The sequence below is a fragment of the Panthera leo genome, chromosome B3 (assembly GCF_018350215.1).
Source record: "Panthera leo isolate Ple1 chromosome B3, P.leo_Ple1_pat1.1, whole genome shotgun sequence".
Lineage (NCBI taxonomy): Eukaryota > Metazoa > Chordata > Mammalia > Carnivora > Felidae > Panthera > Panthera leo.
Window position 1 is genome coordinate 53,447,611 of NC_056684.1, and position 18,018 is coordinate 53,465,628.

General features: G+C 35.0%; 1 protein-coding gene across 2 annotated transcripts in view; it reads right to left on the reverse strand.

The window, feature by feature from the left end:
- USP8 (ubiquitin specific peptidase 8) overlaps positions 1–18,018 on the reverse strand; it is a 77,292-nt gene that overhangs the window by 28,256 nt on the left and 31,018 nt on the right. The window contains exons 1-7 of one of the 2 annotated variants that reach the window (XM_042942048.1): positions 17,014–17,282; positions 16,767–16,926; positions 13,199–13,241; positions 11,200–11,344; positions 6,206–6,368; positions 2,588–2,732; positions 2,078–2,301 (exon numbers count right to left, since the gene is read on the reverse strand). In XM_042942048.1, coding sequence (XP_042797982.1) covers positions 2,078–2,301; positions 2,588–2,732; positions 6,206–6,368; positions 11,200–11,344; positions 13,199–13,241; positions 16,767–16,793 — 747 coding nt within the window. In that variant the 5' untranslated portion in view covers positions 16,794–16,926; positions 17,014–17,282. Of the gene's footprint in view, positions 1–2,077; positions 2,302–2,587; positions 2,733–6,205; positions 6,369–11,199; positions 11,345–13,198; positions 13,242–16,766; positions 16,927–17,013; positions 17,283–18,018 lie in introns of those variants that run through there. The other variant, XM_042942047.1, reaches the window with a different exon arrangement.

The window sequence follows — 18,018 nt, forward strand, 5'->3', positions numbered from 1 at the left end:
TGGAGACTGATCCTAGCAATATTTTTTGGATCTGTTTCCTCAGCCAAGGGAAACAAAAGCAAAAATAAACAAATGGGACTCATTTATCACACTAAAAAGCTTTGCACAGTGAAGGAAACCATCAACAAAATGAAAAGGCATCCTACTGAATTAGATTATGTATTTGCAAATGACATGTATGATAATGGGTTAATATCCAAAATATATAAAGAACTCATGTGGGTGTCTGGGTGGCTCAGTTGGTTTGGTGTCTGACTCTTGATTTCAGCACAGATTGTGATCCAGGGGTTGTGGGATTGAGTCCTGTGTCAGGTTCAATGTTGAGCGTGGAACCTGCTTGGGATTCTCTCTTTCTCTCTCTCTCCCTCCCCTGCTCACATGAACTCATGCAACTCAACACCCAACAAAACAATCTGATTTAAAAATGGGCCAAGGAAAAAAAAAATTAGGGAAAAAAAAAAAAAAAAAAAGGGCCAAGGACCTGATAGACATTTTTCCATAGAAGACATATAGATGGCCAAGAAAACCATGAAAAGATGCTCAACATTACTAATCATTAGGGAAATGCAAATTAAAATCACAATGAGGTATCACTTCACACCTGTCAGAATGGGTAAACTCAAAAAGAACAAAAACAGAGGGGCGCCTGGGTGGCTCAGCAGGTTGAGCATCCGACTTTGGCTCAGGTCATGATCTCATGGTTCGTGAGTTCAAGCCCCGAGTTGGGCTCTGTGCTGATAGCTCAGAGCCTGGAGCCTGCTTCGGATTCTGTCTCCTTCTCTATCTGCCCCTCCCCCATTCTCTCTCTTTCTCTCCCTCAAAAATAAACATTAAAAAAAAAAAAAAAAAGAACAAAACTAGCAAATGTTGGTGAGGATGTGATGAAAAGGAACACTGGTGCACTGTTGGTGGGAATGTAAATTGGTGCAGCCACCAGAGAAAACAGTATGGAAATTCCTCAAAAAATTAAAAAGAGAACTACCATATGGTCTAGCAACTCCACCTTTGATAATTCCATTCATCTGAAGAAAATAAAAACACTAATTCAGAAAGATATATGAACCCTAGTTAATTACAGTATTTACAAAGCTAAGATATAGAAACAACTTGTATTCATCAACAGATGAATGAAGAACATGTGCTATCTATATAGTAATGTAATACTCAGCCATGAAAAAGGATGAAATCTTGCCATTTGTGACAAGGATGGACCGAGAGGGTATTATGCTGAGTGAAATAAGTCAGACAAAGACAAGTGCTTTATGATTTCACTTATATATATGTGTAATCTAAAAAGCAAGGCAAACAAAGCAAAACAGAAAAAGTCTCATAAATAAATAGAACAAACTTATGGTTGCCAGAGGGGAGGTGTTTGGGAAGGATGGGTGAAATAGGTGATGGAGATTAAGAGGCACAAACTTACAGTTAAGAAATAAATAAGTCACAAGAATGAAAAGTACAGCATAGACTACATTTTCTATAATATCGTAATAACTCTGAACGGTTCACAGATGGAATCTAGACTTATGGTGATCATTTCATAAGGTATATAAAGGTCTAATCACTGTGTTGTACATCTAAAACTAATAGAATATTGTATGGCAACTATAATAACAAAGGAAATAACAAAAACTATGCATGTTACTTACATGTCAAATTCTAAGGAAATGGAACTACAGTATTATTTTGAAACCAATATATTGATATCACGTTATCATCTTTAAGCCAAACTATTTGGGAAAATACTATGGGTTAAATTACAGTACAAGAAAACCCTGAAAATCTTCACGTTTTCTGTCGTAATACAATCTTTTACTGGTACTCCCTACAGTAAACACACTGCTAGCTGGCTTTGAAATCTTTTGAATTATCTATTTTATCACTGCTGTGGTAACAGGACTGAATTATAATGAAAAATCTTTATAGCCAAAAGGCACCAAAACATACAAATTCTTCTCACTGGTATTTTTCTTCCTAAAATATAAAAGCTTATAAATAAAACTTCATTTGTATATTATGTATTTAACATAATATTAAAAAAGAGAAACAATACAGTTAAAAGAAATCAAACACATACCTGTGGAACATTCTTTACAACAGGCACTGGCTGAATTATGGGTAAAACATCAGATTTAGAAGCAGCAATTGACTCAATTGGAGTTGATACGTTCAGTGGTGCCATTCTCTCATCTTGATCATTTAAAAATTCTGTATTTTCATTTATTTCTACAGAAGGAAGTGGCATCTGGGCAGTAGGTTTAGAAGGAATTGATTCTTCCAGTGAAGGATAAGTAAAATCCACTAAAATTCCCAAAAGAATAATAGGTATGAAAGAACAGCAAACCCCATAAATAGTAGTTACATATCTCATGCATGTTACTATGTGATAAAGTAAATGAAGTGACAACCACAACAATCTTAAAGAATTAAATATTAACTTCTAGGATGTGGACATCTTATATTTTTTACGCCTGAAAACAAACTGCTATCCAGTAGGATAACTAAACACACAACCAAGAACACTACCGTAAGAACATAAAGTTTATTTTACCAAAGCAATTTTAAACAAAAATTTTCACATACATACATGAGATAGACACCTCTTCATTCTTGCCTCGTGGGGGTGGAGTGACTTTAGCATTTGTTGTATACTGGGGATAACAAAGTAGCCAGTTGTCATAGCCTCCTTCTAAAACCAAAGGCTCATTGCGCAGGACAGTTTTGCTTTCCCACTAGGAAATAAGGAAACAGTATTTTTATTTTTCTTTCACTTAGCATAATATTTTCAAGATTAGGCAATAGTATTTTCAATATAGCAGCAGTCTCTTCACAGTAAAAAAAAAAGAAAAAACACAAAAAATTGAATTTTAAAATTGCTCTTGAAGATTCATCTAAATGATAAAAAATGAGAGAATTCAAAATTCAGCATTAAATGAAACACATGGATAGATCAGGTTTATAAAACCACACAAGTAATACATGATCTTGGAAGAAAATTGTGAAAGTAAGTTCATGTATTTAAAAATCATCCATCATTTGAGCGCCCAGAGATACAACTTTGACATTGTAGGATTTATTCTTACCATTTTCTATGTAGATACATACTTTAAATTTTATTTTTATGAAACAGTGAAACTTTTATGCTGCTGCTTTTCTCTTACATAAACATCTTTTACTAAGGGTCCTATCACCACCACTTGTAATGACCAGATAATATTCTATTTTATACACACATACACACACCCCAAAACTGAATCAACCAATGGAACACTTATGGTTATCTTTCCCGTTATAAAAATGCTGAGATAAATACTGAAGATCCTGATATATGCACATACCCAATCAACTCCATTAGGGAAAAATCCCCAGAAGTGGAGTGGCTGAGCCAAGGCACATGAACATTTTAAGGCTTTTAGTATACATTCCTAATCTTTAAATGATCATTAAAAATATGTATCTATATATATTTCTGCAGGGTAATTTACTAGAACTAGAACTGCTGGATTAAAAGTTTGGTAGATGCTGCCAAATTGCCCTTCAAAAAGATGATACCAATTTATATACTTACCAACAGTTTATGAGAAAGCCTATCATAAATCTTTATAATTTTTACCAAACTGGTGGATAGAAAATGGAATCATGTTTTAATTAGCTTTTATCAGTGAAGCTGCACATCTTTTAATGTTTATTAATATTAAATGTTTATAATATTCTATGACTTAAATAATATCATCCTTTGCCCATTTTTCAGTAGAATTTGCTATTTTCTTAGTACATAGTGAATGTATTTTGAATAAGAAAAATAGCTCTTTGTCATATATGTTACAATTATTTTCCTGATTGATTTTTACTTTATTTATGGAATTAAAACAGTCAAATACATTGATCTTCCTTCATGGTGTCTTGGTTTACAAGACCTACAAATGCTTTTTCCTAGTACTACTTCACTATTTCAATCAACATATTTATATCATTGACCCATCTGGAATATGGTGTGATCTAAGAAGTAAGGCAGGGGTCCCCTTTCTTTTCACCTACTGGCTAGCCAGCTGTCTCCAAACCATTCATTTTTATCCATTTTTCCCCACACTGACTTGTTAAATCATCTTTCTCATACACTAAACCTACATATATCTTAGGCTGAACTTTATCAAAGTGCCAGTATTGTAGGTCAAAACTAGTTGAATACTGGCAGTTTCATGTATCGATCTGTACTTGGGTATATTTCTAGATTCCCTATTTTAAAGCATGAATTGTTTTAAGGCTTTTAAGATTGTCCTCCTGAAGGGTAATGTTCCATCAACTGACCTTCCTAAGAGCAGATTTTGAGTCTTACCAGCATTCATTTAGTACTATCAGTTTAATAATTTAACAAATTATACTGATTATTTTTTCTTTGCTAATTTAATCAGAAAATGGCATTCACTTTTTTAAATGCATTTCTACTAGTAAAGATGATTGTTTTTATGTTTGTCTCTTGTATTTCCTCTTCTGTTCATGTCTATGTCCACTACTTATTTTACTATTTTATCTTAAATACTTTTTTTATTTGCAAAAGTTCCTTCATATTTTAGGTGTTCTATAGTTGACTGTTGAACAACATGGGTTTGAACCGTGCCAAGTCCACTTACACACTTTTTTCTCCCCTTTGAGTTGATGGCAAAAGCCACAGGCATTTACAACTGCCCACCGATGGGATCAAATTGAAAGCGAATAGTGCAGAGGTTGTGCCTGTTGCCCAAATGAGTACCTGGGCAACCTGTTGAGGCTGTCACCAGCTGTCAGCAGCTCCCAGAAGCCCCAAACTGGACACAGTTCAGGTCCTTGTGTGCCAGCAGAGGGGTCAGGCTGAAAGCCCTGGACTGGTGGACAGGAGGTGAGGCTGAAGTGGAGACACACCCCCCAGAGTGCAGGTCGGTGCTGCCCAGGAAGTCCAGCATTCTTCGTATTCCCTCCTCCCTGCCTTGGTCCTCCTTGGGCCTAGGACCCTCCCTGGCCAAGGGCAGAATGCTCCTCCCTATGGTGGCTCCTGGAGGCCAGAACATTCACATGAGGCTGTGGTTGCCAATGGCCACAGGCTGGTGGTACACCTCTAGGCAGCTATACTGTGATCCAAGGGTGCTGTCGCCACCTACAGGCCCACCCAGTGGCTGCCATCGCTCAGTAGAGGTTACCAGGCTGTGGAACCCTACCATTCCAGGGCCAGGCCCACTGCTGCCACCATTCTTATCCTGGTGCTGCTTACCCACCTATATGAGGCCTTTTTCCAATAAATATACATACAGTACAGTAACTGCGATTTTAATTATGATTGAATTATGATTTCAGTAATTTGTTCATTATTTTATATAATTTTATATAATTTATAACATTTGCTTTTTTCTAGCTTACTTTATTATAAGAATACAGTATATAATACATATAAAAATACTTTGCTAATCGACGGTTTATGTTATAAGTAAGGCTTTTGGTCAACAGTATTAGTAAAATTTGGGAAAAGTCAAAAATTGTGGCAGGGTATTGGTACCCCTAAACACTGTGTTATTCAAAGGCCAACTGTACTGCCCTATTTATTGCAAATAATCTATTTGTCTTCTGCAATCTAATCATATGGTATTTTTCCACAAATTTTTTTTTGTCAAGTCAAATCTAACAAGCTTTTTCTCCTTAGTGGCTTCTTCCTTTGCTTCTATGTTTTGTAGTCTAATTCTTTTTTATTTATTTTTAATATAATTTATTGTCAAATTGACGAACACAGTGTGTAAAGTGTGCTCCTGGTTTTTGGGGTAGATTCCTGTAGTTCATTACTTACATACAACATCCAGTGCTCATCCCAACAAGGGCCCTCCTCAATGCCCATCACCTATTCCCCGCCTCCCCCATTCCACCCTCAGTTTGTTCTCTGTATTTAAGAGTCTCTGATGGTTTGCCTTTCTCCCTCTCTGTCATAGTCTAATTCTTAAAACAAAAAAATAACACTTTTTTTAGACAGTTTATGTTCCTGGAAATTCTAATCTTATGTTATATTATCAGTTTATTATTATTTGATGATTCAAAACTAGTCTTTTAAATCTGCGTTTAAAAAAAATCTCCAACCAAAGCTGCTGAATCTTCTTATCCTTAAGATAAATAGCTAGTCAGTATACCTTTCTAACAACCAAAGAAGGCTTACAATTACAGTGAACTAACAAGGAAACTTGCTAACCTTGAAAAGTGCATCTTTCAGACTCCGTAGAGTTGTTCCAAGTTGTAAATCTTTTGTTGAACTAAACCAGTCAAGAAGTACCACATATTCCACATTCCCCCTCTTCTTCCATGTGTCTTTAGAATCATCTGGGAGTTTTGCTTCAATCCAACTAGCAGTGACTCTGAAATGTATTAACATTTGTATTGGGGCAAAGGTAGACAAGAAGTCTTAATATACTAATATAAGACACTGAGTTTTCTTTTAGTCTGTACCACAGTAAATTTTCAGCAACATTTCTAAGGTCAAATTGTATGTCTGGATAATAAATAATCCTAAAATGTTTAATAACTTCACCTTTGCATAACACTGGAATATGTTTTAGTAATTATTAGAAACTAAAAGAAATGGAATCAACTGTAACCCCTCACAAAAAAGGGAGCCAAAACTGCAAACAAAGAAGTCATCTGAACACCTCTCTCAGCTAAATATAAATAACTGGGGGATCACTCGGGTAACATTATTTATACTTCAGTTCTCTTATACCTATGTAGATAATTGCTAACCAAATACCAAAATGCTTATTTAACAAACACATAGAGCATTTACTATGTGCCAGGTACTCTCCTAAATGCTTTATTTTCATAGAATCTCAACTGAATCCTCACAACAAATCCTATGAAGTAGGCATTACTAACCCCATTTTATAAATGGAGAAACTGGGGCACAAAGATATTAATTGACCTATCGAAGGTTACATCTGCCAAGTGAAGCCAAATTTCAAACTCAGGCAATCTTGTTCACGTCCATGCTCTTAGCTGTTCTGCTGTGCTGCCTTTTAAATCATCAACTGTGAAAAATATCAACTGTACATTAAAGCATGCTATTCATGTCTTTTGCTCACAGAAAAGTTAATTTAAAAGTTACCTAAAGTCCTTAGAGTGGGCCTGCAGCACAGCCCCTCCCCCCCAAATCCTATTACATCAACTTTTCATCACTAACTACTTGCCCATTTATTCCACTCGACACCAACCACTGCCTCCTTGTAGTTCCTGCTTATTCAGGTATACTCCTGCCTAAGGGCCTCTGCCTCTGTGCCTTTCTATCTGGAATCCTTTTCCTTCAGATAACTGCCATCACTCATTTCCTTTACCCTCTCAAAATTTGCTCAGTAATAACTTCTCCATGAAGCCTTCCTGGATTAAAATTTTAATACCTAGCCCAATGTATACACTTGATACACCCATCTCCATTGCACTTATTAAATAGCAGACATACATTTTAAGGTTTATTGTCTGTTTTGCTATCCCACCTCCCTGTTAAAATATAAGCTCCATGAAGCAAAATTTTTGTTCAATAGGTAAGCCCCAGTACTTAGAACCATAGCAATCCAGCCCACAGAAAACTAGTGCTCAGTATATGAGTGCTGAATGACTGAATAAATAATACAAATTTGTTCCATCAGGTAAGAAACTCCATATTATTCCTGGCAAAGCACTAAGCATTTTGATATTTAACTGATAATACTGGCAAGCTGGGCAGGACTGGTACACTTTTATTCATAAGTAAAAGAAATGGTTTAGATTATTTAAAAGAAAAAAAAAAAACTTGCTCCTATATAATAATGTTGGCTACTATATCCTGTAGGAAATAAAGGAAAAGAGAAGAAATATAAAATACTGTCTCCTAATATTCTCACCTGATATATAGTGATAAGAATGAAAAAAATTGAAATATGATTTCTTTTTACTGTTAATGTTTACTTATTTATTTTTGAGAGAGACAGTGCTCAAGCAGAGGAGGGGCAGAGAGCAGCGTGAGAGAGAGAATCCCAAGCAGGTCCTGCACTGTCAGCACTGAGCCTGATTCGGGGCTTGAACTCACGAATCGTGAGATCATGACCTGAGCTGAAATCAAGAGGTAAACATTTAACTAAATGAGCCACCCAGGCACCCCTGAAATGTGATATTAAGGACTATCCCTGACTCTAGGGATATATTTGCCTTTTAGTCTAAAAACTCAAGGTTAGTACTCCATAAAAAACACTTTAGGAAATAATTGTATCACTAGTATTTCCCAAACTCACTCTTTCATGTAACATCTTTACAAATTGCTGCAATTTTGCCCTACCTTGTCTATTATTTAATAAACTTAATTATTGGGGCGCCTGGGTGGCTCAGTCGGTTGGGCGTCCGACTTCAGCTCAGGTCACGATCTCGCGGTCTGCGAGTTCGAGCCCCGCATCGGGCTCTGGGCTGATGGCTCAGAGCCTGGAGCCTGCTTCTGATTCTGTGTCTCCCTCTCTCTCTGCCCCTCCCCCGTTCATGCTCTGTCTCTCTCTGTCTCAAAAATAAATAAACGTTAAAAAAAAAATTTAAAAAAAAAAACTTAATTATTAATTTAATTACTTAATTGAAAGTGATCCTTTAAATTTAACAGGAAAATGTACAGTCCCATATACATGGAAACAGCAGCATATCTAATGAATAAATGATAATCAGTAAAATACATACATCAGTAAAATTATGCTTTATTCACACAACAGAATGAACCATAACTACACCAATAATATGGAGTACAAGCAGCCAGATATATAAAAAACTATAGATTATATATTTCCTTTTATATAAAATACAAAAACAGACAAAAATAAATCTATCCTTTTTTTTTTTAATTTTTTAATGTTTATTTATTTTTGAGAGAGACCGAGAAAGAGCACAAGAAGGGAAGGGGCAGAGAGAGAGGAGACACAGAATCCAAAGCAGGCTCCAGGCTCCGAGCTGTCAGCACAGAGCCTGACACAGGGCTTGAACTCATAGACCATGAGATCATGACCTGACAAAGTCGGATGCTTAACCGACTCAGCCACCCAGGCGCCCCAAAAATAAATCTATTCTGTTAGAAGCTGGTGGTTCCCTTTGGTGGGTGGGGATATGGGTAGTAACTAACAGAGGGCATATGAAGGGATTCTGGAGTGATAGTAATATTCTATTTCTGGTCAGATAAATGGGTGTCCTAAATGGGTGTGTTGCTTTTGAAAATTCACTGAGCCAAATACTTAGGACAGGAGTGTTTTTGTATGTATGCTATACTGTATTAAAATGTTTAAAAAAAAATAAAAAATAAAGAATACAGTAATCACCATCAGCTAGTTGTAGATACTGTTGCCTCCAGAAAGCTCTAAGGCCTACTCTCTGGTGAGAAAGATAACCAAATATTAAAAAGGAATGCTAGCACCAAACAGACTTCTTTTAATGACTTCAGAAAGACTGAAACAAAAGTTAAAGGGGAATAATTTTCTTGGCATGCAGTTCATCACTCTTTAATCTTCAACCTAAACTCATCATGAGTTTCATAGTAGTCAAATTTCTCGCATTTTGGGAAACACTTAAACTCAATAAAAACCCAGGCTTTCTGTTAGTACAGATTAGACCATCCAAAGATTAATACAATTTTGTCTATTCAAATCCTAGGAATACAGTGACACCCACTTGATTAGACTAAGTACTCTAGTGTCACTTTTCAACAGCATTATTTACAAAGCACCCTATTCTTCAGGTCAAACTTTATCAAGCATCAAAAAATGCGCCAAAAACTATGCAAATTTTACTGCCTAATTTATTTACTTATTTTTAATTTTTTTTAATGTTTGTTTATTTTTGAAAGAGAGCGTGATCGTGTGTAAGCGGGGGAAGGGCAGAGAGAGAGGGAGACACAGAATCTGAAGTGGGCTCCAGGCTCTGAGCCTGAAGCAGGGCTCAAACACACGGACAGCAAGATCATGACCTGAGCCGAAGTCATACACTTAACTGAGTGTAAGTCATACACTTAACTTGACTGAGCCACCCAGGCGCCCCCCCCACCCCTTTTTTTTTTTACTAATTTAAAAAGTATGTCTTTTCAATGCTGTTTAAGTTAATCTTAAAATGGGCCATAGATTTTAATCCAATCCCATAAACTAAGACCCAGAGAGGTTATATAATTTATTTAACACTTGAAATACTAAAAATAGCCCTGGATATGGAGGTTTAGCTCTGTCATTATTATGATAGTTTTTAATACATAATATATTCATGCAAGTAACTTTACATTATTTTATAGATTAACATCCTTATCAAAAAAGAAAAAAAAATTTTTAATGAGTCCTTACTAGTACCAGCCACTGTGGTAAGTTTGTGTATATAAAATTTCACTTAAGCTTCTCAAAACCTGAGATAGGTAATATTATTATTCCTATTTTATAGATGGATATGGGCTTAGAGAGGTTAGGTCACTGGCTAGAAGTAATGTAGCTGAGAAGAAACAATTTCGATCTGAATATAGTCTGACTTTGGAGTTTATCCATTTACTTATTAATCAGTTGGCGATACTGTTTTTTTTCCCCCAAAAAAGTATTTATGTACTCTTTTACTACAGATAACAGGATGGATATTTTTTATTTTTTTTAATTTTTAAAATTTTATTCATTTGTTTTTGAGAGAGTGAGAGTGAGCATGAGCTGGGGAGGGGCAGAGAGAGAGGAGAGAATCTCAAGCAAGCTCCAAGCTAACAGTGCAGAACCTAACATGGGGCTCGATCCCATGAATTGTGAGATCATGACCTGAGCCAAAATGAAGACCTGGATGCTTAACCAACTGAGCCACCCAGGTGCCCCACTATGGGGTATTCCTAAATAAAAAAACAATTCAATCAGTTCACGATTTTAGTCAATTTGGTGCATATACTTCACAAGCTCATAAATAAAAAAAGGAAAAATTAGTCAAAAAAAACCTTGGGAGAGAGGGCACACAAAGGCAGCTTCACTTCTCTTCCAATAAGACTACAAATGTCACAAATAGGAGAAAACACCCAAACCAAAATGTTCTTTATACCACCCTTCAGAGAAAGAGTAAAGTGTAACATTACGGAGTAACCTGAGAAGAAAGCCTACTTTATCATATTTAGCCTGGATGGTAAGTAGTAACATTTACTACTGTCTACAGTTAACCATTTTACCTAAATACACAATGACCCACCCTGGACTGATGGCTTCTTCAGGAACACTGAGAGAATTTGAAATATGGGAATCTTGATAATCCTGCATTCTTCGAGCATCCATTATAATCAAGCTGATGTTTTCATCCATCATCAATGTGTATAGCTCCTTCGCTGTGATTGCCCCTTGGAATCAAGAGAGACAATATAAGCAACAAAAAACACCTAGTTCCACGTGCTTTCTTATCACTAAACACAGGACAATAATTGCTTCTTCTAGAAGAGTGAAGTACACTAGCTGTCATATACCTGCTATCCCATCACACTACTTACTACTTTTTAAACTAACATTAAATATAATTTGTGTTTTTGACATTCATCAAGAAACTAGTTCAATGTTCCGTTTCTGAAGGCTTAAATACCAAAGCTAGCTGTTGAGGTTACAACTACATCAGGTGCTGACTGTTGCTGGTACAAAATAAAGGAAATTAATATATGTATCTCATGAAGATTTTCTTATTCTCTATTTAATAATTAAATCATATGAAAAATGTCAACCAGAAAAAAACATCCATGGTTCAAAAATTCTTGACAGTTTCTAAATTCTTTTTAAAAAGTCTCTGATGAGGTCTTATGGGGACTATTTAAAAAACATTTAGATTTTCAAGTATTCCTAGAGTAACAAGTCAAAGGCTTGTTTTTTGTGTTCTGCATCAGGGGTTGACAAACTATGGCCACCTGTTTTTAATGGAACACAGCTGTACAAACGTGTTTACATATTGTCAATGGCTGCTGCTTTCCTGCTGTGACAGCACGAACCTCAGTGACCCCCCCAAGCCTAAAATGTTTATTCTCTAGCCCTTTAATATTTAACCAAAATAAATATTTGTTATGTTGCTATTTTCCTCTTACAGCTTCTACCATCTGAAATGAAAGATTAAAAAGCACAACAAAGTCAACTATACTTCAGTAATAAAAACTTTAAAAGTAAGTAAATAAATAAATATTAAAAAGATAAAAAGCTGCTACAAGGGAGCTTAAAAATGTAAAGAACTATTTTGGCAGTGAGATGTGAGAAGAACGTAGTCACATGATCTCCTAAGCTAAAATACCCAGCTGAAAATAACCACCCTACTTCTCTAACCATCAAGATCATTTTGACAACAAAATCATCTAAACAAGTTGGGAACAAACCACTTAGGGAAATAACACCTAAGCAGAATGAGATACAAAAAACATAGATAAAAACAAATCTTGGAATGAATTAATAACATCTTTTAGGAAGGTATCTTATTTTTTAAATTGTTGTATGATAATACTTTAAATAGAGAATTTATTTTAGTGTTACATACAATTAATAATTAAATCTTTTCTGAGAAAGGAAAACTTAGGCAACTGTCTGAGTCCTGTTGTATAGGTCACATACGTGTAATTGGAACATCAACACCACCTATGGATAATATCCAAATTACTGGTGTAGATATTTTTGAGGGGAGTGAAGATTTTAAATAATTAGGTCTACAAACTAGAACCAAAAGTCATAATAGCTAATACACAAATCCTCATATCACGTTACTAAGAGTTTCAAATATATTAACTCATTCAATCCTCACAGTAAGTCTATAAAATCGGTATTAATATTATCCTCACTTTACAGATGGGGAAATTAAGGTAGAGATTAAATAACATGCTCAAGATCACATGGAAATTCAGGAGGGGCCAGCAAAATCCAGGTAGTCTGACTTCAGAGAGTCCATGCTCTAAACTGCTATGCTAAACTACATCTTGAAAAAAAAGAATGAAAAGTATAAACTATGGTTTTGATGTTTTTAATTACATATTACCATAAATATTCCCCATGATATATACGGAATATAAACACATTTTCAATATAATTGCATAGGCTAAGAAAAATGATAAAGCTTACATACAAATTAGACACAATGTTAAGATCTCATTGTGTAAAATCTGAAGCTTATTTTGATTAAAAGAAGATCTCAATAATAACCTAAAAGGACTCCCTCTTTCTGTCACACTTACCTTTCTCTGTGGTCTCATTTTTGTCACTCTTTTCACCATTTATCTATTTCACAGGAAAAAAAAAGTTTCAACTTTAATAGAAGTAAAAATTTTCATAGAAACATAAAGTTCAACTCTATTACATCATTGAAACTGAAAGCCTGGAAAATGAAGCATGTGGAGTACTGTCATTTTATTAAAATACAGATGAACAATAATGGCTTCCCACATTATCTGGCAATAGATAACAGCTAAAATAACCAGCAGCACATCAGAATCATTTAACACTTCCTTGAAATTTTCTTCAGTTAATGACTAAATATAATGTAAAAGCACAGACTGTTACAGAAATTTAATATTTACTTTAATGAGAGAATATTTCTTGCAATGAAATAAAAATTCTGGCAATTCCCTTCAGAGTTCTCTTTATATAATCAAAGGAAGATGAAGTAATATAAGGTTTTACAAATTTGTATTTTCTAACCAAGACAACATACGATAATTCTGTCACGTACTAACTCATTTTATAGATGGGAAAACCAATGACCTACCTGAGCCTACTGATCCATTTTAGCATCACTAAGATTAAAAAAGAAATGTATATTACGTGCTTCCTAGTATTATACACTATGAAGTACACAGTATCACCTACTAAGCATTCTTGCCAAAAACAAAAACCGAACCTGAATCCTATTAAGCTGCTAGGCTGAACTTTCAGCCTACAAGAAATACGGAAGATAGAAGTAGAAATTAAATAATACAAGGAGGAAACAATCAGATAAATCCCGAATGTGGTTGGTTCATTTCAAAGAACTGATCTAGTATTAAAAAGCCAAAGGCATGAAACAAAAAAAATTAAAGGGGAACTCAAGCAGAGAGTATTACAGAGACTTAAATTTAAGAGACATAACAACCAAAAGACTCTAAGTGGACCTCATCTGGATCCTAATTCAAACAAATCAACTCTGAAGTATCACTATGAGACAGTGGGTAAATGTGGATATAGGCTGGATATTACATTACATCAGGGAATTACTATTAATCTTGTGAGATGGAAAAATAGCATTGTCATTATTGAGAAAATGTCCCTTTCTTTGAGATGCATACTGAAATATTTAGGGGCAAAATGGTATGTTATCCGAAACTTGCTTTGAAATAATACAGCAAAAGAAAAGGGGAGAGGTACAGATACAAAATGTGACCAAAAAAAATGTGACAAATATTAGTTGACTATTGCAACTGGGTAACAGTGTTTAATTGTGGTTTTTTCCCAATATAAAAAGGCTAAACAAAAATAAAAGTAACAAAAAAATAGTTGGCCCTCCTGATGGAAAGGCAACAAAATGAAGAGATTAAAATATCATTTCACATAGTTCTTTGAAGTCTTGTATTTATCTATATCAGCCATTTAACCTATATCTCCCTAAGATAGTGTTATTTAGCTTATGAGTTCCTAAAATCAACAAACCACTAGTTCTTCATTTCTTTTTACACAGTGCTTAGTATAAGGTCAAACATTTAAATGTTTTTTAATGTTTATTTATTTATTATTATTTATTTATTTTGAGAGAGACAGAGTGCGGGCAGGTGAGGAGCAGAGAGAGAGGAAGAAAGAGAATCCCAAGTAGGCTCCATGCTGTCAGCATGGATGAGCCCAATGCAGGGCTTGATCCCACAAACCCATGAGATCATGACCTGAGCTGAAATCAAGAGTCAGGAGCTTAACCAAGTGAACCACCCAAGCACCCTCAACATCTATTTCTTAATGAAACCAATGATGATTCACACACAAATGATAGCTGAAAGCTACAAAATGCTTAAGAAAAAGTAAAGCAGAAATCCTTCCCTAAATTTCAACAGAGTTTAAGAAATTATATTTTAGGGGAGAAGATATTTGCAAACGACATATCAGATAAAGGGTTAGTATCCAAAATCTATAAAGATCTTATCAAACTCAACACCCAAACAAATAATCTAGTGAAGAAATGGGCAAAAGACATGAACAGACATGTCTCCAAAAAAGACAACCAGATGGCCAACCGACACATGAAAAAATGTTCAACATCACTCACCATCACGGAAATACAAATCAAAACCACAGTGAGATACCACCTCACACCTGTCAGAATGGCTAACATTCACAACTCAGGCAACAATGGATGTTGGCGAGGATGTGGAGAGAGAGGATCTCTTTTGTACTGCTGGTGAGAATGCAAACTGGTGCAGCCACTCGGGAAAACAGTATGGAGGTTCCTCAAAAAACTAAAAATAGAACTACCTTTCAACCTGGCAATTGCACTACTAGGTATTTATCCAAGGGATACAGGTATGCTGTTTCGAAGGGATACATGCACCCCAATGTTTATAGCAGCACTATCAACAATAGCCAAAGTATGGAAAGAACCCAAATGTCCATCGACAGACAAATGGATAAAGAAGATGTGGTGTATATGTATACAATGGAGCAATCAAAAAGAATGAAATGTTGCCATCTGCAACTACGTGGACGGAACTATGGGTTCCGTAGAGGGTATTATGCTATGAGAAATTAGAGAAAGACAAATATCATATGACTTCACTCATATAAGGAATTTAGATACAAAACAGATGAACATAAGGGAAGGGAAGCAAAAATAACATAAAAACAGGGAGGGGGACAAAACATAAGAGACTCTTAAATATGGAGAACAGAGGGTTGCTGGAGGGGGGAAGGGCTAAATGTGTAAGGGGCATTAAGGAGTCCACTCCTGAAATCATTGTTGCACTATATGCTAACTAACTTGGATATAAATTAAATAATAAATAATCTAAAAAAATTTTTTTCTAAGAATTAACTATAGATAATGTATGGTGACTAGAATATAATAACTCCTCAATAAATGTTGGTTGAGCCCCCCCCCCCCCCAAGAAAAAAAGAAATTATATTTTAGGAAGAATTGTTCCTCAGAAGGTGAAGGAAGGAGATATAGTAGACAGTGGTAGCTGGCAGGTACAGACTGAGTCACTGATGGTTCTTGGCAAACAAATGATGTAGCTAGATTTCAAGGAGCTGCTGAATAAAATGAAACAGAAGAGGAAAGGGAAATGGGCAGAAAGGAAGAAAAAGCAAAGGGAAGAGTATGAGACCCTAGAAATAGATAAAAGGTTAGGCACCAAATTAGTACACCAAATCCTTTTCAATGCAAATTACATTTATTAGAAAGAAGAAACCTTAAAAATCATCTATTTCAAGATCTTCACTTGGCAGTAAGGAAATGAAGTCCCAGAACGGTTAAGCAAGACCTGACATGGGACTGGAACTCAGATATACTGAATCACAGCTTTAATGCTCTTTCTACTACTGTAATCAAGTTAACAGTGACTGCAAAAAAACTAATTAATGCACAGAACACAGTTCTATAGAAGCTCCAAGAGAAACCTGGGATCAAATGAAGCTAGAATATTTAATTCAATTTCTAATAAAAAACACATTAAATTTTACCCTTGTTGTCTCAAAGTACATTGTTGTGGTATCTCAACTCACCTTAAGCAAATCATCTGAAAAAAAGGAACCAGTCTTTTTTAACACCACAGAATAAATTTGAAATACCTTTTGGGTTTTGTCTCTGGAATCCATTACATTTTCCAAGGAACTTTTATTTGATGTACCACCATCCTCTCTTCCTGCTTCTTGCCTTTTCTGTTTCTGCAGCTGCTCCTCCTGTCTGTCCTTTTCTTCAAGTTTTTTTCGAACCTCAGCTTCTTCATATCTAGTTGAGAAAACAAGTCAAGGTGTCTTTTATTGGCATGATCATGAAAAGTAAAGGACTTCCAGTTCCATAAAATTGGTACCCTACCTTAGGATATTTTATGGCAGCATACTTTCTCCCTCCAACTGAAATTTGATTCTGCCAGTGTTCTGTTACAAACCACAAATCATAAATTTGCCCTCTGTAGATTTATTTCAAATTGCCAAATATCCTGAAAAGAAACACTATGATCTCAAGTTAAAGTTGCTTAATGTTTTTTGTTCTTTCCTTGCACTAATTTCAACCTTTCCACTGAATTTCACATCTGCTGCAATTTCTTTTACAAAGGACTTAATATCCTAAAATTAACTCTAAAGACTCATTTACTTATAAAGTAGTTCAAAATATAAAAAAGACAATAAATAAGTGAGAAAATGGCCCTAATGCCCAAAAGATAAAAGAATAAAGAATATTACTGTTGATAACAGTACAAGTAGGGAAAAACTTAGTAAATCCAAGAGAAACAGTCAATAGGGGTAACTCAAAGATTAGGAGAAATTCTACTCTACTTAGTTCATTAACTGGCTAAAGGAGGAAGAGAATAGTGATTCCAACTTTTATCAACCATCTTAACATATTCCAGCTCCAAGATTAGTAATTTCTGGGAAGGATGAAGGGAATACATTAATTCAAAAAGATAATTTCTAAGTAAAGACTATGATGTATATAATTAGACTAGTTAATTGATCCAAGTGTGAAAAATCATTAAGAAAAATCGTTCCCCTTTTATTTCATTATTCAAAGAATGACTAACCAAAATAAATAAAAATAAAAAAACAAAGAATTATTAATAACTAAAAATTCAAACATACTGTTTTTAATTTCTAATTACTTTCTAAGTCTGATAAGGCACTCATGACAAATATTAGAATTAGATTTGTTTTTAAACATACATAATTTTTGCAAACTATGCAGTTCAAAACTAACCACAAATACTTCATTTCCCTAAGACCAATGTCCAGTAGCACATTATAACCTGGGGAATATGAGGAATTATATTTTTCTCAAGAATCCTGCCAGAGAGTTAGAAAAAATTGGACCTGAGCTCCAATC